This window comes from Chlorocebus sabaeus, chromosome 5 (assembly GCF_047675955.1).
Source record: "Chlorocebus sabaeus isolate Y175 chromosome 5, mChlSab1.0.hap1, whole genome shotgun sequence".
In the NCBI taxonomy this organism is placed as follows: Eukaryota; Metazoa; Chordata; class Mammalia; order Primates; family Cercopithecidae; genus Chlorocebus; species Chlorocebus sabaeus.
Genome location: NC_132908.1, coordinates 8,726,419 through 8,750,033, shown reverse-complemented (window position 1 = coordinate 8,750,033; position 23,615 = coordinate 8,726,419). Strand labels below are relative to the sequence as shown.

Sequence of the window (23,615 nt, the reverse complement as noted above, 5' to 3'; positions counted from 1 at the left end):
AGCAAACCCACCTCTTCTTCGGGAGTTTAATTTTCGCAATGTAGCTCAGACAGTAGTTGATTAAATCTTGGATTAGGGCCTCACCCAGATGACTTTGAATATTCTAGATGAAGAAAATACTTGAGTTATTTGATTCAGCAGGAGCATTTTCAAAACAGCTTTATAGCAAACCCAGGGTCTTCAGCCACTATTGCTGAAAATCAGTAGGCTGATATAGCAGTGATGGTGACATGCCTCACTGCCTGTTTAATTTCTTCTCTTATTTCTCTGGTCAAAAACATTAGGCAAGCCAGAAAGGCTTTAGTCAAAAGCATTTGCTGCTTCATTACCCAAGATTTTTGTACTCATTATTGTTCAAATGCTTCCTGTAAGGGCCAAAGAGCTTACTGCTGCCACTTTTATTCAATTAAAATATCGCCAGATATTGACAGAAAATATATTTGTTTCACTTCAGCATTCTCTTACGTCTGAACAGAATGATCTTACTACTACTAAGAGCCACATAGTACCTCTTAAAAATGCTTATAGTGGCCAGGTGTGGCAGCTCACACCTGTAATCCCAGCACTTTGGGAGGCTGACGCAGGTGGATCACTTTAAGTCATGAGCTTGAGACAAGCCTGGCAAACATGGTGAAACTCTGTCTACTAAAAATACTAAAATGAGCCAGCCATGCTGGTGGATGCCTGTAATCCCAGCTACTTGGGAAGCTGAGGCTGAAGAATCATTTGAACCCAAGAAGTTACAGGGAGCCAGGACTGAGTCACTGCACTCCAGCCTGGGCAACAGAGTGAGATTCTGTCACAAAAAAAGAAAAAAAGAAAAAAAAAAAAAAACCCAACGCTTATAGTGAGGCAACCTGCTCTAGTATTATCATCACAGAAATGTTATTAATAGATTTAAAGCCAGGCATGGTGGCACGTCCCTGTAGTTCCTGCTACTTGGGAGGCTAAGGCAGAGGATTACCTGTGCCCAGGAAGTCTAGGCTACTAGGATTGCACCACTGCACTCCAGCCTGGTTAACACGGCATGACCCCATCTTCTTAAAAAAAAAGAAAGAAAAGGTTGGGTGTGGTGGCTCATGCCTGTAATCCCAGCACTTTGGGAGGCTGTGGTGGGAGGATCACTTGAGGTCAGGAGTTGGAGATCAGCCTGGTCAACATGGTGAAACCCTGTCTCTACTAAAAACATACAAAAATTAGCTGGGTGTGGTGGCGTGTGCCTGTAATCCCAGCTACGGGGGAGGTTGAGGCATAAGAATTGCTTGAACCAGGGAGGGAGAGGTTATAGTGAGCCGAGATCGTGCCACTGCACTCCAGCTCCAGTCTAGGTGACGAGCAAGACTCCGTCTCAAAAACAAACAGAACAAAACAAGAAAAGAAATATTATATTTAAAAAGTATAAAAATTTAGTTATTAATTTAGAATAGTAATAGTCACATGGTTCAATATTCAAAACAAAAAAGAATACAGAGTAAAGATTCATTTCTACTCCTGTTCCTCATCTTCCCAGAGGCATTCAATGTGAAATGCCCTTTTAGAAAACACTTTTAATAGTATATAGTAATTCGGATACTCAAGAACCTACCTGTTTACACAAGAGCTTCCCATCTTTGTATGCTACCAAGCCATTTTCTGGAAACACATAATCATATTTTTCAACCACTACAATCAAAACCAAAAAAAACACTTAGAATGCAAAGAATCAAAACCCCTGTTTCTATTCCTTAACAATGACCACTAATAAAACCGCTAAGCTCCAGCAAGGACTGTGAGAGACCATCTCATCTTACAGACTAAGAGAAGAGTATGGAAAAACCTTCCTTACTGTTTTTTTTTATTGGCTCTTTTTGGTTACATATTTAAACGATGACTGGGCAGGAGATTAGAGATTTGGTGACAGGTTATCTTACGTCCCTGACTTCAGCCTGACTGTCTGTAAAGGAAGATGCTGGTCCACGATGCTGATGGTTCGCCAGCAGCAACCAGGGCAGTGAGTGAAAATGCAGATTTCCAAGCTATGCTCTCCGGCTTCCTGAATCAGAATTGCTGAGGGACAGGCTAAATATATTTTTAAAAAGCTCTTTGGGCTGGGTGCCGTGTGGCTCACGCCTGTAATCCCAGCACTTTGGGAGGCTGACGCAGGTGGATCACGAGGTCAGGAGTTCCAGACCAGCCTGGCCAACATAGTGAAATCACATCTCTACTAAAAATACAAAAAATTAGCCGGGCGTGGTGGTGGGTGCCTGTAATTCCAGCTACTTGGGAGGCTGAGGCAGGAGAATTGCTTGACCCCGGGAGGCGGAGGTTGCAGCGAGCTGAGATCGCGCCACTGCACTCCAGCCTGGTCGACGGTGCAAGACTCCATCTAATGTCAAAAAAAAAAAAAAAAAAAGCCCTAAAAGACCTTTGGTAGCCAGGCACAGTGATTCACGCCTGTAATCCCAGCACTTTGGGAGGCCGAGGTGGGCAGACCACCTGAGGTCGGGAGTTCAAGACCAGCCTGGCCAACAGGGTGAAACCCCGTCTCTACTAAAAATACAAAATTTAGCTGGGCGTGCTGGTGGGCACCTGTAGTCCCAGCTACTTGGGAGGCTGAGGCTGAGGCACAAAAATCACTTGAACCCAGGAGGCAGAGGTTACAGTGAGCCAAGATTGCACCACTGCATTCCAGTCTGGGCCAGAGAACAAGACTCTATCTCACAACAAAACAAAGCACTCTTTGGTGATTCTTATAATCAGTCTGGTTTGGAAACCATCCATGCCGTCAACCTTCATGGAGGGATTCTCAAACTTCAGGTACCTGTTAAAATGCAGATCCCCTGTGTGTTGGGTGGGGCCCCCACACTCCTATTTTAATAAGCTTCCGAGGAGATTCTGATACAGGTGGGCCTTCACCTGTCTCTTAGCTGGTGAATGTTTTGATTCTATTGTTGCATGTCTCTGATAGGTTCAGACACTATGCTACCCTACACAAAACTTCCCTGAGCAAGTGGTTAAATACACAACTAGACGCAGAAAGGGTGATCAGGAGGAGGTAACAGGATTTTCAGGGCTTCATGATCCCCAGTGTGTGGTTTATAGCATTTCTAAGTAGGAGACCAACCAGGAAAATGAAGTGGAAGTGCGAGAGTTTTTAAAGGCATTGCGGAGATTACTCTTCTAGTAATGGGGATCCAATAAATACAGGCTACACAGACTTGGACTGTAAGATATTACATCTCTGAGAACAGGAGTTCTCAAATGGGGGTGATTTTACACACAGGTCATTTGGCAGTGTCTGGAGACACTTCCGGTTGTCAGAGCCATATGTATGTGTGTTTGTATGCTGTGGGCATCTAGTGGGTAGAGGCCTGGGAAGTCGCTAAATACCCTACAATGCACAGGACGGCCTTCATAATGGAGAACTGGTCCAAAATATCAATAGTGCGAAGGTTGAGAAATCTTGCTGTAGAGGAGCTGGTTCCAAGATGTGAGGACTCTGGGGACAATAGGGGTTAAAAGAACAATCAATTCATCTACCTCTCCACTTACAATTTCTTTTTTTTTTTTTTTCCCCAAGACGGAGTTTCGCTCTTATTGCCCAGGCTGGAGTGCAATGGTGCGATCTCGGCTCACTGCAACCTCTGCCTCCCGGGTTCAAGCAGTTCTCCTGCCTTGGCCTCCTGAGTAGCTGGGATTACAGGCATTCACCACCACGCCCAGCTAATTTTTTGTATTTTTAGTAGAGACGGGGTTTGATCATGTTGGCCAGGCTGGTCTCAAACTCCTGACCTCAGGTGATCCACCCACCTCAGCCTCCCCAAGTACTGGGATTACAGGCGTGAGCGACCACGCCTGGCATCTACTTAAAATTTCTTACAGGCCAGGAGGCCCTGGGGCTATGCAGATGAATAACTCATACCCCTGCTCTTCAAAAACATATAATCGGATAGTTTACAATAATTACAGAATGCTACATTAGCAAGGTTGTATACTAGAATCTCTTGGAGGTACTTACTAAAATAGGATTCCCAGGCTCCATAGACCTATCAAGTCAGAATCTCCAGTGAAGGGGTCAAAAACCTCTCTGGTTTTTTGGGGTCCTGGGCTGGAGATTCTGTTCCAGTGATGGGGAGGTGAGGGGGGCTGTCAGAGGGACAATTTGAAGAGCAGCCTGACTGGGGCTAGAAGGGCAGTGAATGGGTACAAGCAAGAAGTATTCCAGGCAGAGAGATTACTATGTGCAAAGACACAGCCACTGACCTTTCTAGGTGAATCTACTCACACATCTGAGTACCCAGTTCTCCATCAGTAACTCTAGAAATTTACTGGATTAAAAGCAGAGGAAAAATAAAGGCCAAGAAAATGTTTCCCAAACAAGGAAGCACAAGGTTTGCCATATGGGGACAAGGTTTTAGGGCAGCCTATGATATTTGGCAACAATATCCTCATAAGAAGTTAATCTTTTACCAGATGTAATTAGCAACCTCTCATTTACCATCATTTCCCAGTTGCTCCTGCACTTTCTCAAAGTCCGACCCGCCTACCACTCCGATTTTGATCTTCTGCCTCAATTTTTGCAGGAAGTCATCCATTTCTTTGGTAATTTTCTAAATTTCAAGAAGGAAAATACAACACTCATAAGCCAAAAAATAATCAGGAGACTAAAACTCTAAGGGTAACACAAGTACACAAATCTTATTTTCTTATTTAAAAATTAAAGAAAAAAATTGTTTTTGAGATAGGGTCTCACTTGTCACCCAAGCTGGAGTGCAGTGGCATGGTCATAGCTCACCACAGCCTCGACCTCGACCGGGGCTCCGGTGATCCTCCTACCTCAGCCTCCTGAGTAGCTGGGACCACAGTTATGCACCAGCACACCTGGCTAATTTTTTAATATTCTGTAGAGACGAAGTTTTGAGGCCAGTCTGGAACTCCTGGGTTCAGGAGATCCACCAGCCTTGGTCTCCCAAAGTGCTGAGATTACAGGCGTAAGCCAGGCCTATCAGCCTTATTTTCATACATGCCAATTAAGTTACCAGCTCTGTACACAGTTCAAATATTTTAGTTGTAATTGGGGAGGGGGGGTATCTTTACCAGAATAAACTTAAGTGTTATTTTTACCACATTTTAAACACAGGTAATATGTTAGTAGCTGTTGTGCACTGTGCCAGCTAATTTTTTATGCATTTATACCCATCTATGGGCACATATACAAATAGGTCTTATTTTTGAAACATAAATGGAATCATTCTAAGTCCTTTGCAGCAACTTCGCTTTTTCTGCATGACGTATTCCTTTTAAATGCTACACTGTACTCCATCTATGGATTTAAGTTGTTGATTTTAAAACAAAATAACATAATGAAATTAAAGAGGAAGCTCAGGGCCAGGCGTGGTGGCTCACGCCTGTAATCCCAGCACTTTGGGAGGCCAAGGCGGGTGGATCACCTGAGGTCAGAGTTCGAGACCAGCCTGGCCCACATGGCGAAACCCTGTCTCTACTAAAAATACAAAAATTAGCCGGGTGTGGTGGCACGTGCCTGTAGACCCAGGTACTCGGTAGGTTGACGCAGCAGAATCACTTGAACCTGGGAGGCAGAGGCTGCAGTGAGCCGAGATCGTGCTCCTGCACTCCAGCCTGAGTAACAGAGTGAGACTTCATCTTAAAAAATAAATAAATAAATAAATAGGAGAAGCTTAGAACTGATTTATTGCAATTACTCAAAACAAACAAACAAAAAATGTAAAAGAGTAAGATGACTAGATTTTTTAGTCTCTTCTAAAAGCAAAGCTCCTATCTAGAAAGAGTGGTCTTAGTGGTATAATTTTATGGTAAATTCCAAACTGTGTGATAATTTTTAAAAAGTTATAAACTAAGATGAAAAATAGCCCTACATTAAGACACATCACAATGTATTTTTACAAGTCTTATAACTCAGTACTTTGAGCAATCTTAGTTGTACATTTACACGGAATGTCTTTTTTTTTTTTGACACGAAGTTGCGCTCTGTCGCCCAGGCTGGAGTGCAGTGGTGTGGTCTCGGCTCACTGCAATCTCCATTTCCTGGGTTCAAGCGATTCTCCTGTCTCAGTCTCCCAGGTAGCCAGGATTACAGGCACCCACCATCACCCTCAGCTAATTTTTTGTATTTTTATTAGAGACAGGGTTTCACCATGTTGGCCAGGCTGGTCTCGAACTCCTGACCTCAAGTGATCCGCCCGCCTCAGCCTCCCAAAGTGCTGGGATTATAGGCGTTAGCTACCGTGCCCGGCTGAATGTCTTTTTTTTTTTTTTTTTTTTTTTTGAGACGGAGTCTCGCTCTGTCGCCCAGGCTGGAGTGCAGGGGTGCGATCTCCACTCACTGCAAGTGCCGCCCCCCGGGTTCACGCCATTCTCCTGCCTCAGCATCCCGTGTAGCTGGGACTACAGGCACCCGCCACCGCGCCAGGCTAATTTTTTGTATTTTTAGTAGAGGTGGGTTTCACAGCATGAGCCAGGATGGTCTCAATCTCCTGACCTCGTGATCTGCCCATCACGGCCTCCCAAAGTGCTGGGATTACAGGCGTGAGCCACCGCGCCCGGCCCTGAATATCTTTTTTAAAAAGTTACTAGAAATTTAGAAAATACAAAAAACCATTTAATTCAACCTCAGTATATAAACACTTGGAGTTCAATGATTTTTCTTTAAAAATTTTTTTTAGAGTAACACATGAATCTGATTAAAATAAAACTGCATAGAAGGGCTTGTAATAGAGTGCAATCTTTTCTACCCTCACAGTGGAATTTGAACCTATTAGACAAAATCTAGAACTGCAGGAGTGGCCCTTAAGAGTCAGAACGCAGTGGCTCATGCCTGTAATTCCGGAACTTTGGGAGGCCGAGGCAGGTGGATCACAAAGTCCAGAGATGGAGACCATCCTGGCCAACATGGTGAAACCCTGTCTCTACTAAAAATACAAAAATTAGCCAGGCATGGTGGCGGGCACCTTAAGTCCCAGCTACTCAGGTGCCTGAGGCAGGAGAATCGCTTGAACCTGGGAGGCGGAGGTTGCAGTGAACTGAGATTGCACCACTACACGCCAGCCTGGCGACAGAGTGAGACTCTGTCTCAAAAAAAAAAAAAAAAAAAAAAAAAAGAAGACTCAGAACTGTGAAAATCACATCAGAAGCACTTTCCTGAATGGCATACCCAGTAACTAGGACAGCTTCCACCTTAGCACAGATAGGAAATGGCAAACTTGACAGGAACCAATGTCCTGAGGCTCAGGGACTTGTACCAGGTCGGCTGTGTGAAACTGAGGAGGTTAGTTCTTCACTGAGTGTGTTTCCTTATGTTTAAAAAGGTAATAACAACTATCCTACCTGGAAAGAAAGACGAAGGAAGGTTGAGAGGGTCCAGCAAAATCATGAAAAAGGGTTGGCAATGTAAACCCTAGACCGCTATGGCCCACAGACCACACTGGGCAGCTGTTTGTTTCTGTAACAAATAAATACAGTTTTACCGGTACACAGCCACTCTGTGTTTACACAGAGTTTATGGCTGGTTTTGTACTGAAGTTGAGTGGCTACTACAGACCATATGGTCTGCAAAGACAAAAGTATTTGCTATATGGCCCTTTACAAAAAATGAATTGGGGACCGGAGTATTAGACCACTATGGGCTTTTAACAACCCCAAGTGTGTGATAGCTGAATTTCAGAATCAGAAAAAGCCTTTGAAGAACTTGGGAGTTGAGTGTCATCACTAGGCAGATCAAACCTGTGGCTAAGAAGGGCAAAATGATACGTCTAAGGTCACACACATTTGACGTGGACTTCTGGAGCACACCATTGTTACCACCAAGCGAAGACTACGAGGGGTGAGGATAGGAGTTGAAGATAGTGAGACCACTGGGGTCCAGTCTCAAGTTGAAATGGCCGGTTGTCAGTGGCCAATTTCTGAACAGGGGACAGGAGAGCCTCATCTCAAGGCTGATCATGACTGAAACTTATCTGTGCCTGTAGCAGCAAAATCTGGAAGTGGAAAGCAAGTTTCCAAAGGCCCAAAGAGGCTCTCAGCGGGCAGCCTGTAATAACCTAGGGCTCCTCCATCTTCCTAGTCCACTGCAGGGGCTGGAGATGGGGGTGGTGGAGGTGGTTACTATTTACTGAGGCCTAGTGTGCTGTGTGCAACATACTTTCAAGAACTTACGCAATCTCATTTGATCCTCACAGACACCAGATGGAACAGGTAATATCCCCATTTAAAGCTGTAGATGCCGAGGCTCAGAAAGGTTAATGACTTGCTCAAGGACACACAGCTGTCAAGAGGTGAAGATGAGACTCCACTAGGTCGATTTCACCTGGAAACCTGTTTTTAATATAATGACTCACGGCACAGCCCATTGGTTACAGGATTGAGGCCGGCACACAGCTGATAAGGGGGCCTGATGTCGGGTTCAAATCCTGGTCTATCAGTCCCGTGGACTAGCGGTGAGTCCAGACTGCATTTTCCAACCCAACACAAGTTTCCTTCTCTTAAGAGTTCTTCAGCCCCGTCTCATCTTTCCAAGCATCAGAGCTCTTGAAGAGCTGGTTAGGGCCTCCCTCTCATTCCTCCAGGGCACCCAGAATAGGGTCCAGCCCCCGTGAGGACGTAGTTGGTCCTTAGCCAGCCCTTGGCGCCTACCCTGAGTGGTCGATAGCGCCAACTGGGAACAGCATGGACTCTGCGTCGGCTGCCACCAGCCCGCCGGGCGCCACTTACCTGCCGCGGGGCGGTGAGGGTCCCATCCACATCGAAGAGGCAGAGCGCTGGGCCAGGCGCTGCCATGTCCCCAGCTTCTAACCGCACCTTGCAAGACTCGTTGGCACCAGGAACTCGGCCCGGAACTTCCGAGTTCGGCCCCCGAGCCGCAGGGCACGTCGGGAAGAGGAGGAGACTCCGTTCCCACAGCGCCTGGGACCAGCGCCAGCCACGATTCCTGGACCGCAAATCCCAGGGTGCAACGCGGATGACGCCCGCCTTGTACATTCGAGCATGCGCTCTCAGAGGTTCCGGGGGCCGATGGGATTTACTTCCGGCAGCAGGCTGTGGAGCCATGGTAAGGAGACTGGTGGCGATCCTTGAGGGGGTGAAGCTCTTTGGGGGTCGGTCGGGGTCAGAGCTGGGGCAGGCAGGCAAGACGCCCGAGTTTCGGACTTGTAGAATCCGTGGGAGGAACCTCTGGCGTGGGTTACAATTCGCCATTGCCGGGCTTTCTCTGCCCCCCTTGGGTCACGTGCGCACAATAGTAATAGCTAAAACTCGCCGAGCTCTCACAGCGCATCAGGTACTAAGTTGAGGGCTCTGAAAGCTTCTTCTCGTTCACTGTGTTCTGAGTCCCCATTTTGAAAGCCGAAGAAACCGAAGCTCAGGGGTGTGGAGTGATTTGCTCAAGAATCCACAGATAGTGACTGATGGAGCCAGAATTGGAACCAGAGCTTTTACTGTTTCAGTACCCACCTAATAATATGTTTGTGCTACGTGTTGGGGCCTCCCTGCCTCGCTCCTCCTCCTCCTCCGTTGTTTCCCCTTCCCCTGACTAGGTTAAGAGAAAGCAACAGTTCCCTCTAGCACCCAAGGTAACGTATGAATCAAACAGAGAATTAGAAAGTTTGTTGGGATAACTATCTAACAGATTTGTTGCTCGAGTTCCCCACTAAGACATTGATTATTCAGTTTCCTGCTTGGGGAAATGTTCACACCCCCTTGTGGATCCATTGTCCAGCCCAGAGTGGGTACTCCCTAGATATGTTATGAATTATTGAAGGCCGCACCTCCTTTCTTGTATTTATTTGGAATTGCCTGGTGGAAGGAGGACTCTGCTGCACTCACTGACTGTGTGTTCTTTGGTAAATATCTTACCCTCTCTGGGCTTAGTTTCCCTAGTGGTAAAGTGGAAATAGTGATAACTATCTTAGATAGCTGTTGTGATGCCCACATGAGATAACATCTGGCTTTACCCTTCCCTCCTCTGGCAATAATGGTGACCTTGCAGGATTGGCAGAAGCCTTGGAGTATGGTGCTTTGCAGATGCTCACCGTGTGATTAATGTGGTTGAATTCCATGAGAGAAATGGTCTACTGTCTCCCTTTCAGGCTGCCCTTCTCCGAGTTGTGCCTAGATTTCGGGGAAGAGCTGCGTGGGAAAGGCCTCTCCATGGGCTGTGGTGCTGCAGTGGGCAGGAGGATCCTAAGAGGTGGGTGGGGAGCAGGTCACCCGCCTCGAAGGAGAAACCACCAAACACAGAGACTGAGAAATTCTGGATGTTTTACCGTTTTGATGCCATCGGAATCTTTGGGTTCCTGTCTCGACTTAAGTTGGCACAGACTGCCCTGACAGTGGTAGTTTTGCCACCAGCCTGTTACTGGTACTCCCAGGGCCTCCTGACTCTCAACACCGTGTGCCTGATGAGTGGGATATCGGGCTTTGCCCTGACCATGCTGTGCTGGATGAGCTATTTCTTTCGGAGACTGGTTGGTATCCTGTATCTGAATGAGTCTGGCACCATGCTGCGGGTGGCCCATCTGAGCTTCTGGGGCTGGCGGCAGGACACATACTGTCCCCTGGCAGATGTAGTTCCCCTGACGGAAACCAAGGACCAGCCTCAGGAGATGTTCATGCGTATCCAGCGGTACAGTGGGAAACAGACCTTCTACGTCACCCTGCGCTATGGACGCATCCTGGACAGACAGCGTTTCACACAGGTGTTTGGGAGACATCAGATGTTCAAGTAAACAACTGGGGCCTGGACCTCTGGGTAACCCTGGGTCGCCTGGATTGACAGGAACGCTGAGGGTGTGGGCAGGGCTGAAGAAAGGGGATTGGGTACTTGGAGACTTTGCCTGGGCCCCTGGGAACATGTGTTTTGTGATGAAGAAATTCACAAGGCAAGAGCTGGTGTCCAGGTTAAGGAGAAAGGCTCTAAGCAAGTTCTTACAGCACTCGTTTGTGACATTCAGTCAGATAATGGCCAGAAATTTTTGTTAAGAGCCAGTTCTTGGAAGAACCTATGCCAGGGTCACCCAGTCCGTCCATTGGTGTGAAATTGAAAGGCAAAGAGGTGTGGTGGGGGAGCGTAGGATTTGGAGTCAGAAGTCTCAGTTCTGTCACTTGTCCTGGGGTGGGTTATTGAGTCTCTTTGAACCTTGGTTTTCACATCTGTAAAAGGGAAAGTCCTGCTTGTTTCATGGGTATGGGAATAAATGTCAAATGTGTGGCAGACTCAGCAGCCTCGAGCAGATAGCATTAAGCATTTGGTCAGAGGTTTTGGCATGGAGAAAGGCTTCGAGCAGTCAGCAGGGACTTCCAGAGCCCTGTGCTGTGCCCCTCACATACCCAGCAGCAGAAAGCTCTGCCAGGATGTTAACTACACATCGATGAGCAGAGATGTCGTCCAAGTGAGCACGAAACCCCATATGAGATTTGTTCACCACCCTGAGGTCTGGAGGCTCTTGCGTTGGATGGCCCTGCAGTGTAATAAAGCCTAATGGACTGTATGCTGGTACATTCTTTTATAAACTAAAGCCAGTTATATGCATTTCTCTGCATAATTAATAATATATGTTCATTATACAACTTGTAACACAGTAAAGAGGAAGGAAGGCATGATCTTTATTATTTTGCCACTCGAAAGTCAATAAGAATGTTTTATTGCCGGGGACAGTGGCTCACACCTGTAATCCCAGCACTTTGGGAGGCCAAGGCGGGCGGATCACGAGGTCAGGAGATCGAGACCATCCTGGCTAATGGTGAAACCCCATCTCCACTAAAAAATACAAAAAAAATTAGCCGACTGTAGTGGCGGGTGCCTGTAGTCCCAGCTACTCGGGAGGCTGAGGCCGGATAATGGCGTGAACCTGGAAGGCGGAGCTTGCAATGAGCCGAGATCGCGCCACTGCACTCCATCCTGGGCGACAGAGCGAAACTCCCTCTCAAAACAAAACAAAAAATAATAATGTTTTATTGTGTAGCCTTCCATTTTTCTTAACCGTACCAAGATACACCTAACAAAGTTATCGTTTTACTCATTTTTAAGAGTGTAATTCAGGGACATAAAGTATATTAACAGTGTTGTACAGGCTGGGCGCAGTGCCTCACGCCTGTAATGCCAGCACTTTGGAAGGCTGAGGCGTGTGGATCACTTGAAGTCAGGAGTTCAAGACCAGTCTGGCCAACATGGCGAAACCCTGTCTCTACTAAAAGTACAAAAATTACCTGGGCATGGTGGTGGGCACTTGTATTCCCAGCGACTGGAGAAGCTTGAACCTGGGAGGCAGAGGTTGCAGTGAGCTGAGATCGCGCCACTGCATTCCAGCCTGGGCTACAGAGCAAGACTATCTCAAAAACAAACAGAACAGAACATGTTGTACAACCGTCACCACCATCCATTTCCAGAATGTTGTCATTATCCCAAACAGAACTAAGATACCTATTGAACAATAATTTCCTTCTTTTTCCAGCCCTTGGCCACCACTAATCTGCTTTCTGTCCCTCTGGATTCGCCTATTCTGGATATTTCATATAAATGGAATCATATAATATGTGACCCTTTGGCTTTTTTTTTGAGATGGAATCTCCCTATGTTTTCCAGGCTCGAGAGCGGTGGCGCAATCTCCGCTCACTGCAACCTCCGCCTCCCTGGTTCAAATGATTCTCCTGCCTCAGCCTCCCAAGTAGCTGGGATTATAGGTGCCTGACACCACGCCTGGCTAACTTTTGTATTTTTAGTAGAGATGGGGGTTTCACCATGTTGGCCAGGCTGGTCTCGAATTCCTGACCTCGTGATCCCACCCACCTCGGCCTCCCACAGTGCTGGGATTATAGGTGTGAGCCAGCACAGCTGGCCTGTATCTGGCTTCTTTGACTTGGTGTAGTGTTTTCAAGGTGCATCCATGTTGTAGCATGTGTCAATGCTATTTCTTTTTTATGCTTAAATATATTTATGGGTGCAGTGTATATTGTCTGTATATACCACATTTTGTTTGTCCATTCATCTGTTGGACGTTTGAGTTGTCGTCACCTTTTGACTGTTAATGAATGAACATTTGGCTATTGCTATGAACACTGGTATACGAGTATCTGTTCGAGTCCCTGCTTTCAGTTTTGGGTACGTACTGAGAAGTGGATTTACTGGATCCTGTGGTAATTCTGTTTATTTTTGAGGACCTGCGACTTTTCCACAGCAGCTGTACCATTTTATATGCTCACCAGCAATGGACAAGGGGTCCTGTTTCTCTACATTCTTGTCAACAGTGGTTATTTTTCCTTTTTTTTTTTTTTTTTTTTTAAATTTGAGATGGAGTCTCGCTCTGTCACCCAGGCTGGGTTGCAGTGGTGCGATCTTGGCTTATTGCAGACTCCGCCTCTCAGGTTCAAGCGATTCTCCTGTGTCAGCCTCCCGAGTAGCTGGGATTACAGGCACCCACCACCATGCCCACCTAATTTTTCTGTTTTTAGTAGAGACGTGGTTTTGCCATGTTGGCCAGTCTGGTCTCGAATTCCTGAACTCGAGGGATCCACCTACCTCGGCCTCCCAAAGTGCTGGGATTACAGTAGGAGCCACCGTGCCCGGTCCTTCACTTCGATGCTTCTATCCTGTGCTTCCATCCTTGCTTTACTGGAGTCCATTTTTGCAGCTGTCAAAGTGATGCTTAAAAACAAAATCACATCACTCTGCTGTGAAGGCTGATGGCCTAATCCACCCTCCCCTTTCCTCCTTCATCCGCAACTCTGTGGAGATCATTGCCCCAGGTCACGATTGCCTTGCTCTTCTCCAGTAATCAAGAATATTCCAGCCTTAAGGCCTTTGCATTGACCGTTTCCTCTGCCTGGAAGGCTTTCTCCCTAGATACCTGCAAAGAGAACTAACCGCCTCCCCTTCAGTATCCTCTCTGTATAACGGAGCTTTACTATTTATGCTCAAGAAGTGTATTGAATATTCAATTATATAGAAGAGAAATGTGCATAGCAGTTACACGTGGCTATTCATTCCTTCTGTACCTTGCCTTCACCTGCCTATCAGTTCTTCAGTGACTGTGACTCCCTTCCCCATGAAGACATAAAGCCTGTGGCTAAAAAATGTCTTAAGAGGTCATAATGATTTGACCTTAACCTCATTAAAACCAAAAATTCTCTCTTTGTTGGGTTGTAAGTAATGACTTGAGTGAACTTCACCCCGGGATATTCTGATTATGTCTGGGGTGGGTCCCCAGGATCTGTCTTTTTGACCAGCTTGAAGCCAATTCTGAGATTCAGGCAGGCTCAGACTACTAGAACAGAAGACACCAGAGTGACACATGGTTCTGTGGACTTTGTGTTCCTGGGCCAATTTTCTGCCCAAAGAATAGGTTCTTAACACTGGCTTTATGTGTAGAATCTCCTGGAGAGTGCTTTTAAAACCCCATTGTCAAAGCCCATGACCAGGCATTTTTATTTTCACGGTTCCCTGGGTGATTCTAACGTGATTGACCATCGATTGACCATCGCTGCCCCTGAAGTATCACCACTCTGTTAAGTCTGCAAGGGGCTTGTCCTGGGGGGTGAGACCACAGATTCTCACCCATGCAGGCATTCAATGTGTGGTCTGCTCACGCAGTACCAGCAGAGGGCACACAGAGCAAATGCATTATTCTAACCCTTTATCCCTAAGCTGAAATCACAGATCTCCACCAGACAGCAGGAAATGTGTTACGGCTTCCGTCATGCACCAGTAGGGTAGTACCTGAGAGCTGCCCCCAAAAAACCAAAGTCAACAACAAAAGCAATAAAAGGCCAGGCACAGTGGCTCACATCTGTAATCCCAACTCTTTGGGCGGCCAAGGCGGACAGATTGCTTGAAACCAGAAGTTCGAGACCAGCTTGGGCAACATGGTGAAACCCCATTTCTACTAAAAATGTGAAAAATTAGCTGAGTGTAAGGTACATGTCTGTAGTCCCAGCTACTGGGGAGGCTGAGGTGAGAGGATCACTTGAGCCCGAGGGGCAGAGGTTGCAGTGAGCTGAGACTACGCCACTGCACTGCAGCCTGGGTGACAGAGCGGGATCCTGTCTCAAAAAACAAACAAAAAAAACCATTTAAGTGTGCCCAACGCTTGTTGAATCTGGTACAACCTGGGCATCTGTTTGTTTATGCTTCCCAGGTTATTCCACGGTACCCAAGCTTCGAGAATCACCCATAGCTATGCAATAGAAGGCAAAGCAGCTTCTCAGAAAATGGGAGTTGTCTTTAGATTTGCATGGTGGATATATTGGCAGTTCCCCCCTTTAACAACAATTCTAAACATGATTGTCTTAGTTCACTTGGGCTGCTCTAACAAAAATGCCATAGGCTGGATGGCTGAAGCAACATTTGTTTTTCACAGTTCTGGAGGCTGAAAATCCAAGATTAATGCGTCAGCGGGTTCACTGTCTAGGAGGACCTGCTTCCTGATTCATAGACAGGCTTGTTCTTGCTGTGGTCTCACATGGCAAAAGAGGTGAGGGAGCTCTCTGAAATTCTTTTATAGGGCACTAATCCCATTCGTGAAGGATCCACCCTCGTGACCTAATCAGCTTCCAAAGTTCCCACCTCCAGATATCATCACATTGGAAATTAGGTTTCAACATATGAATTTGGGGGTGACATAAACATTCAGAATATAGCAAAAATCTAACAGAAATACTGAAGTATACATATAAGGATGTTCACTGAAATATTTCCAACAGCACAAATACTAGTCCGGGCGTGATGGCTCATGCCAGTAATCCCAGCACTTTGGGAAGCTGAAGTGGCAGGATTGCTTGAGGCCAGGAGTTCAAAACCAGCCTGGTCAACATCGTGAAATCCTGTCTCTACAAAAGAAAAATTAAAAAATTAACTGGATATGGTGGTGCATGCCTGTAGTCCTAGCTACTTGGGAGGCTGAGGCAGGAGGATTGTTTGAGCCCAGAAGTTCAAGGCTGCAGTGAGCCATGACTGTGCCACTGCACTCTAGCCTGGATGACAGAGTGAGACCCTGTCTCAATAAATAAATAAATAAATAGAAAAGAAAAGTAAAGTGGGAATAATCTAAGTTTCCATTAGTAGGCCACATGGTTAAGTAAATGTTGGTAGATTCGTATTGTAGTATACATGCAGCCTTTAAAAAGAATGAGATTGTGCTATATCTGTGGAAAAGACCATGAGGTAGGTAGGTAAAAAAATAAATAAATAAAAAGCAAGTCACAGAACAGTGTAGTTCCGTGTGATCTTATTTGTGTTTTTAAAAAGTACATGTTGGCTGGGCGCAATGGCTCAACGCCTGTAATCCCAGCACTTTGGGAGGCTGAGGCAGGCGGATCACTTGAGATCAGGAGTTCGAGACCAGCCTGGTCAATGTGGTGAAATCCCATCTCAAAATACAAAAATTAGCTGGGGGTGGTGGCAGATGCCTGTAATCTCAGCTACTCAGGAGGCGGAGGCAGGAGAACTGCTTGAACCCAGGAGACAGAGATTGCAGTGAGCACAGATTGCAACATTACACTCCAACCTGGTGGGCTCCAGTGCGAGACTCCATCTCAAATACACACATACATACATACATCGCAAACTGTGAAGAGTGGTTACCCCTGGAGAGCATTGGCAGTCAGAGGGGCAGATGAGACAGTGAGTATTTCACTTTCAACATTAACCTTCTAGTAGTCAGTGTTTAAAAATTTTATAATGAGCACATCATTCATCCTAACAAATGAAGAAAAATGCTATAATAAACAGTCTCTTCTTCCGTTCCCTCCTCCCACCGGCTTTCTAGGCAAAGGAAAGTTTCTCAACCATGAATTCCAGTTCTGTACTCAGAAGCTGAATAGATGGAAGGAAACATGCAGTCTTTGAAAACTCGGTTAAAGCATCTGTGATGTAACCATGTTTGTCCCTTGTCGAGTGGCTTTCCTTCCTGTCTGGATTTTGCCCCGTCTCCCTGCCATGCTGTGGCCATGTAAATAATTTAGATGCATAGGATTGTCTGTAGCATGCCAGTTTCACATTTTTTTTGTTTTTCAAGATGGAGTCTCACTCTGTCGCCCAGGCTGGAGTGCAGAGGTATGATCTTGGCTCACTGCAACCTCTGCCTCCTGGGGATCAAACCATTTCCTGCCTCAGCCTCCAGAGTAGCTGGGGTTACAGGCAGCCACTACCACGCCGGCTAATTTTTGTATTTTTAGTGGAGACGAGGTTTCACCATGTTGGCCAGGCTGGTCTTGGACTCCTGACCTCATGATCCACCTGCCTCAGCCTCCCAAAGTTCTGGGATTACAGGCCTGAGCCACTGGGCCTGGCCTGTTTGTTTTTTGTTTTTTGTTTTTTTAAGATAGAGCCTCGCTCTGTCACCCAGTCTGCAGTGCAGTGGTGCAATCTCGGCTCACTGCAACCTCTGCCTCCCGGGTTCAAGTGATTCTCCTGCCTCAGCCTCCTGAGTAGCTGGGATTACAGACACGTGCCACCACACTCAGCTAATTTTTGTATTTTTTGGAGAGACGGGTTTCACCATGTTGGCCAGGATGGTTTCAAACTCCTGGCCTCAAGTGATCCGCCCACCTTGGCCTCCCAAAGGGTGGGGATTACAGGCATGAGCCACTGCACCCGGCCACATGTCAGCTTTCATATGGCCACCATCCACACGTGAAGTCTCCACGAGCTGGGGACCTGGTGACGATGCTCCCAGTGTGCACGTGGGAAGCACAGCCCATTGGTAGCTGTTGTCCCCCTTCCTATGCTGGTTACCAAAAATGAGACTTACCTTGTCATAGGGCCGGGTGTCTCTGGCGTCCTCCACCCCATCGTTCCACAGCCGTGTTTAATGCACTCCCCAGTGTAGATCTGGTGGGCCGAGCAGCTTGCAGGGGGCAGCCTGGATGAATTGCCCGAAGAACTAGAGTTGGGAGCTTGCTTTATGTTGTTGCTTTATGACTGCAAGACTCGTGAGTTCCTAAATAGAAAGCAACAGGGTCCCTTTGAACTCCAGGCAGAGTCCAACTTTTAATGGCCTTGTTTTGATCCTGTGCCGTTCAGCTGTAAAATCTTGCCTGATGAGAGTCCATCAGGCAAGGCCCATACCATCTGGCCATGTTTATACCAACTCTAAGGACAAAAACATTCCTTTTACTGACGAACAGTTGAAATTCACTGTCAGATTCAGACGGGCTTGCACCTATGGTGTGAAGTAGTTTTAATAGTTATCAGTGGAAAGTTAACTCTGACAGAAATAGAATATGGCCTTTTAGAACTCTATGTGAGACACGCTCAGCTATTCATGGAGAAGCAGCAGTAAAAGACACCAGCATGTATTAAACACCTACTGTGTGCCAGGCAGTTATTATGTGATTTCATTGAATCTGCCAGCAACCCTTTGAGTTAGAGAACCCCAGACAGGTCATAGAGTGTTCGGGGGAAGCATACGGCTTCTGAAGCAAAACTTCTTGCCTGCTTGGATTCCAGCCCTGCCAATTCCCAGCTGTGTAACCTCTTTCTCTGTCTCGGTTTCTTCCTCTGTGAAGTGAAGATAATAACACCACCTATCCAGGATTGCTGGGAAGATTAAATGACTTACTACATGAAAAGCAGTTAAAATAGTGCTTAGTCCAGGCAAACACTCAATAAACGTTAGCTGGCAATACTGTAATCATTCTTATTTTGCAGAATAAGGTTCAGAGAACTGAAGTAACTTGCCCACGATCACCCGTGTAGAAAACAGTAGTGCTGGGTCGTTCCACTGCCTCCTCAGGGGAAGGACGGAATATAGAAAACAGGCCGGGCACAGTGGTTCATGCCTGGAATCCCAGCACTTTGGGAGGCTGAGGCAGGTGGATCACCTGAGCTCAGGAGTTCGAGACCGGCCTGTCCAACATGGCGAAACCCCATCTCTACTAGAAATACAAAAATTAGCTGGGTGGGGGTGGTGCATGCCTGTAATCCCAGCCACTGGGAAGACTGAGGCAGGAAAATCACTTGAACCCGGGAGATGGAGGTTGCTGTGAGCCAAGATCATGCCACTGCACTCTAGCCTGGGTGAAAGAACTAGACTCTGTCTCAAAAAAAAAAGAGAATGTAAGTTGCAAGTAGGGACCACATCTTGTCCATCCCTGTGTCCCTGTCACATAGCATGTCCTCGATTTACTTAATGAAATGTATGGCCTTACAGTGCTTCCCGATCCCAAGGCAGAATTATGCATGTAGAGTGTTTCCCAAGACATCCCTAAGAGGTATATAACAGGCATTTAATAAGTACTGTCATCTAATTATTTAACAAAACCATTTCCACCAAAAAAGTCCACATTCACTCCTGTTTCAATTATAAATTTCTTTTATTTAAGAATACTGACTAACACAGGAAACAGATTTAATTCATGGAATTGTGTATATGGTCAACAGTTACATTGTGACATGTTATTTTTCTTTTTTATCATTTATTGGCACTGTCAACAGATTACTTGTAAACAGGATCACTTTGTATGCGTAAGTCTGCGATGCTACCTAGCTATGGTTTTCTACCATGAGCTCATATATAGATATAGATAGGTATATAGATACGTTAATGCTATGCGCAATTTTGCATGGTTACTGAGCGTCAGTAAAAATTATAAAAAAACACCCATTTATAATAAAAGTGAGGATGTACTAAGACTTGCTATTACTGGACCTTGTTTTCTGTAAAAGTGACGCCACTTGCTGGATGGTTACTAAACTCGATGGCACTAATGTATGATGGATTCGTTTCCAGACTGTCGGCCACGGAAGCACTTCTTCATGGCTCCTGCCCTGGACGGCAGCCTGTCCTCCGGGCTCCCCATGTTTTTACCAGCTTCTGCTGAGTTTCTACAATCTTGAGCTGTGCTGAGAATTCTTTTCCTTGAAATTCTTCCAGCTAAACCCCCAGCCCCCGAAAGAGGATGTCTCAGGAACTCATTATGCCCTGAGTCAACAAGAACTTGTTGATAAATGGCTTAAAAGTGTTTACAAGAAGTAACTTCCCTTGGTAAGGGGTAAATAATAAATCTGGAATTTTCCAGATAAAACGATTTCATTTCTCTGTCAATGCCCCACGGGGAGAGAATGAAATATTGGAGCCCCTCTCCCTACCGGCGAGAGCCAATTTTCTGGTTGTGCCCTGGCTTAAAACCCTTTGGACTCCGAGAACCATACTGAATATTTGCACCCAGTGCTAAAGTTTTCAGGAGAAAGCATACTTAAGCCAATAAATGAATAATGGTTTGGTTTGCATTTTGCTTGCTTGTTAAATAAGGCCTTATTGAACCTTGGGATACTGCCTGTGGAATCTGGCTCCCCAATGAAAGATGTGAAGTCATGAGCTGATATGCCTTTGCATATGCTGTTCCCTCTCTGCAACACCCTTCCTTGCCTTGTCTGCTTGGTAAACTCTGGTTCATTCTGCAAAACACTGCTCCAGTGACACCTTTTCCTTGAAACCTCCTCTGACCCTTGGATGAATGGTGGTGCGCCCTCCGACTTCCTCATGCTCTTACTCGCACCTCTGTCATAGCCCTTGGTGCCTGCTTGAATTGTTAGTTTATGAGTCTGGTTGTTTCCAGTGGGATGTGAGCCCCCGGGAGCAGAGACAATGTTTTGTCTCATCTTTGTATTCCTGCTGCTCGGTACAGGGCCTGGGATGGTGCAGGTATTTCATGAAAGTTAGATGAATGAATACATGGTGAATGAATGAATGATGCATAAATGAATATAAAAACAAATAAAACCTTGCAGAGAGTGGGAGGCATACGTCACCACTTCGCTGGGAGTGCAGGTGACAGAACTGATTAAGAACGACAGATTAGCACTGACTGCAGGAATGCAAAATGAACAAGAACTCACAAATTTGTATATGTTAAACTTGTCATTGCCTTTCATTCCTCAACAAAAATAGGTCGATGACCAAGTCTGCGGAAGACTGGAAGCTAAAAAAAAAAAAAAAAGAAAAGAAAAAAAACCCTACTTTGAGATCTTTGGACGATTTGTTATTAAAAGAGCAAAGTGCTGAATCAGGAACCTTGATATGCCTACTTACAAAATAGTCAACCAAGGCACCCGGAGATGAAGAGGCTTCGTTTTGGACAGATAATACAAGCCAGGCTTTCTCAGTCTCCCCACCAAATAATACTTCATTGCTGTCAGGCTATCAAGTTCTCTTTTAGGAGCATTTGAGGTCAAATCAGTTCCCAGAGTGTCTCACCTCCAGCAGAGATACTAGAGGCTCAGCCACAGCCCCGTTAAGCATTTTGGTATCATCTGCCTACTATGGTAATCTTCATACTCAGTCATCTCAGGAAAATCTCTTAATTTCAGGAGGATCAAGTATAAGGAAACCATGGTGAACCAACAGGCCACTTTTCCATGCATGGAGCTCTAGCGCCTTTAATTCATAGTGCTTCCCTCAAGCAGAAATCCAGTCCAGCAATGATTCCCTCTGGTGGGACAGCCAAGCTGTTCCTGGGGGTCTGCTCAGAAGCGGTGTGAAAGTGGATGAGCAAAAGACAGCAAGAACCTCTCAGGCTGAGGGGGCCAAAAGTCAGACCCCAGGGTGCCCTAGGAAACATGATGCAATGGCTCCGCGGCCCCAGACCCTGGGGTGACGGGCCTGTGCTTCTAGCCCTGGGGCTCATGTGTGTCCTTGTGGACACTCAGGCTACAGTTTCCTCCCACCCAGGTCCAGGTCTAGGTTGACATTTAACAGGGAGGAGGGAGTTTGGGGAATGGTGGATGCCAAGTAAGAACCATGGATGATGCCACCTGGGGATCCTCCAAGGGCAAAGCCCTGTTCAGGGCAGAATTCACAGTTTAGGGGCTCCCCAGGTGCACCGAGAGGAGTGATTCTCATCTTCAGGGGGCCAGAGAACCGCTTCCCTTACCCCTGAGCTGAATCCTCTTCTCCCCACTTTACGGCCTTCCTCAGATCTGTCCATTCCCTCCCTGCACCGTGCTTGGGGTGTGCTCAGAGCTCCAGGGGCTGGGAGAGGAGGTGAGAACGTGTTTGCTTGCATAGGGCGAGGGGGAGCCAGCATCCGTGGTCACAGAATATGGCACTTGAGATGGACTGGCACACAGGAGGCCCAGCTGCCAGTCCCAGGAGCAAATGTAATGCCCTTGACTGGTTTTTGGAAAAATTGCTGGGGTTGGTCAAGGTTGGGCAGAACTCTAGCCAGGACCTCCCATGGCTCTTCCCAAGACGAGACCAGGGCTCAAGCAGGATCTCTGGGCTTAAACCAATGTGCACCATTGGCTCTGCAGGGAGGAAAATCAACACCAGCCCTTCCCTCCCCCACCTCCCCCAAGACCACCACAAATGTTCCCTCCCCACAAATCACCCTTCACTGTGCATTCACCTCTGATACTTTTAAGTGAAAACATGAATTAGGCAAAACTAATCACTTTGACAACTGTTGAGATCGGGGCTTTCTCACTGCAGTGGAAATGGCTTCTTTACTTGAAGTCTGCTAAGATGTCACTGAAAATATTGAGGAACAGGTGAGCGTGGTGATCCCTGAAGACCAGCGTGGGACGGAAACGAATAGATTTGTCACCGCAGCCCCCCAACACCACACCTGAAAGAAGAGGCAGGAGGTGAGGAGCATGGTTTCTCAAAGTCGTGTGCTGGGAGAGCTGGGAGGAAAGTGATGCCCGTTGGCGGCGCTCATCCATCCATCCATCCATCCATCCATCATCATCCATCGTGGAAGCCCAGGCTTCCATTTATCCTTCCTACCACCCACCCATCTAGCCTTCATTTCCTTTCTCTCTCCCTTCATTCATCTCATCCATCATTCTCTTCTTCCTTTCCTTCCCTCCACCCTCCCTCTCTCCTTTGAGTGCCTGCCCTGGACTAGGTCTGGTGATAGAGAGATCCCAAGATAAAGTCCTTGCCTTCTAGAAAGTCATGGAGGGGTGGGGAAAGAAAATAAGTAAGCAGATAAGTTGCAAAAGCACAGGCTGAGTCGGAAGCACGTGCGGGGTGCTGAGCTATCACGGAGGAGGAACAGGCTCTGCTTATTTTAAAGGGTGACTTCACCAGTTACAGCTGGTGTCCTTTCCTTGTCGAGGTTGTGTATGCTTTTTTTTTTTTTTAAGAGATGGAGTCTCGCTGTGTCACCCAGGTTGGGGTGCAGTGGCACGATCTTGCTCACTGCAACCTGCACCTCCTAGGTTCAAGCAATTCTCTTGCCTCAGTCTCCCAAGTAGCTGGGATTACAGGCGCCCGCCACCATGGCCAACTAATTTTTGTATTTTTAGTAGAGATGAGGTTTTGCCGTGTTGGCCAGATTGGTCTCGAACTCCTGACTTCAGCTGATCTGCCCACCTCGGCCTTCCAAAGTGCTGGGATTACAGGCGTGAGCCACTGCACCCAGCCTGTTTATGCCTTTGAGACCACGTTTTCTCATTTTTAAAATGGAGGTTGATTATCCCTGCCCTTCCGAGGCTGCTGCAAGGATTCCATAAGATGGCACAAGAAGACGACCTGACAATGTGCCTGACATAGAGTACGTGCTCTGATCTCACCACAGCATCTGCCCTGCCACACATGTCCTCAGTGGCTTCCCATAGCTCCTAGGGTGAAGTCTCGAGTGCTAAGCCGAATCTGCAGTCCCAT

At 46.7% G+C, this 23,615-nt stretch overlaps 3 protein-coding genes across 9 annotated transcripts in view; 1 reads left to right on the top strand and 2 right to left on the bottom strand.

Moving 5' to 3' along the window:
- PMM2 (phosphomannomutase 2) overlaps window positions 1–8,875 on the bottom strand; it is a 35,338-nt gene extending 26,463 nt beyond the window's left edge. The window contains exons 1-5 of one of the 2 annotated variants that reach the window (XM_037989864.2): window positions 8,728–8,836; window positions 7,345–7,459; window positions 4,478–4,589; window positions 1,586–1,662; window positions 12–103 (exon numbers count right to left, since the gene is read on the bottom strand). In XM_037989864.2, coding sequence (XP_037845792.1) covers window positions 12–103; window positions 1,586–1,662; window positions 4,478–4,574 — 266 coding nt within the window. In that variant the 5' untranslated portion in view covers window positions 4,575–4,589; window positions 7,345–7,459; window positions 8,728–8,836. Of the gene's footprint in view, window positions 1–11; window positions 104–1,585; window positions 1,663–4,477; window positions 4,590–7,344; window positions 7,460–8,727 lie in introns of both variants that reach the window. The other variant, XM_007985196.3, reaches the window with a different exon arrangement.
- Window positions 8,876–9,022: 147 nt separating this feature from the next.
- TMEM186 (transmembrane protein 186) lies at window positions 9,023–13,074 on the top strand. The gene is made up of 2 exons (XM_007985224.3): window positions 9,023–9,064; window positions 10,101–13,074. Exons 1-2 carry the CDS (start codon window positions 9,062–9,064, stop codon window positions 10,737–10,739), a joined length of 642 nt encoding a protein of 213 aa, XP_007983415.3. The 5' UTR covers window positions 9,023–9,061; the 3' UTR covers window positions 10,740–13,074.
- A 186-nt stretch (window positions 13,075–13,260) lies between these two features.
- ABAT (4-aminobutyrate aminotransferase) overlaps window positions 13,261–23,615 on the bottom strand; it is a 111,092-nt gene continuing 100,737 nt past the window's right edge. For 5 of the 6 annotated variants that reach the window (XM_007985096.3, XM_007985080.3, XM_073015164.1 and 2 more), the window contains one exon: window positions 19,302–22,572. In XM_007985096.3, the coding sequence (XP_007983287.2) occupies window positions 22,465–22,572 (108 nt within the window). In that variant the 3' untranslated portion in view covers window positions 19,302–22,464. Of the gene's footprint in view, window positions 13,655–17,756; window positions 17,946–19,301; window positions 22,573–23,615 lie in introns of those variants that run through there. The other variant, XR_012092910.1, reaches the window with a different exon arrangement.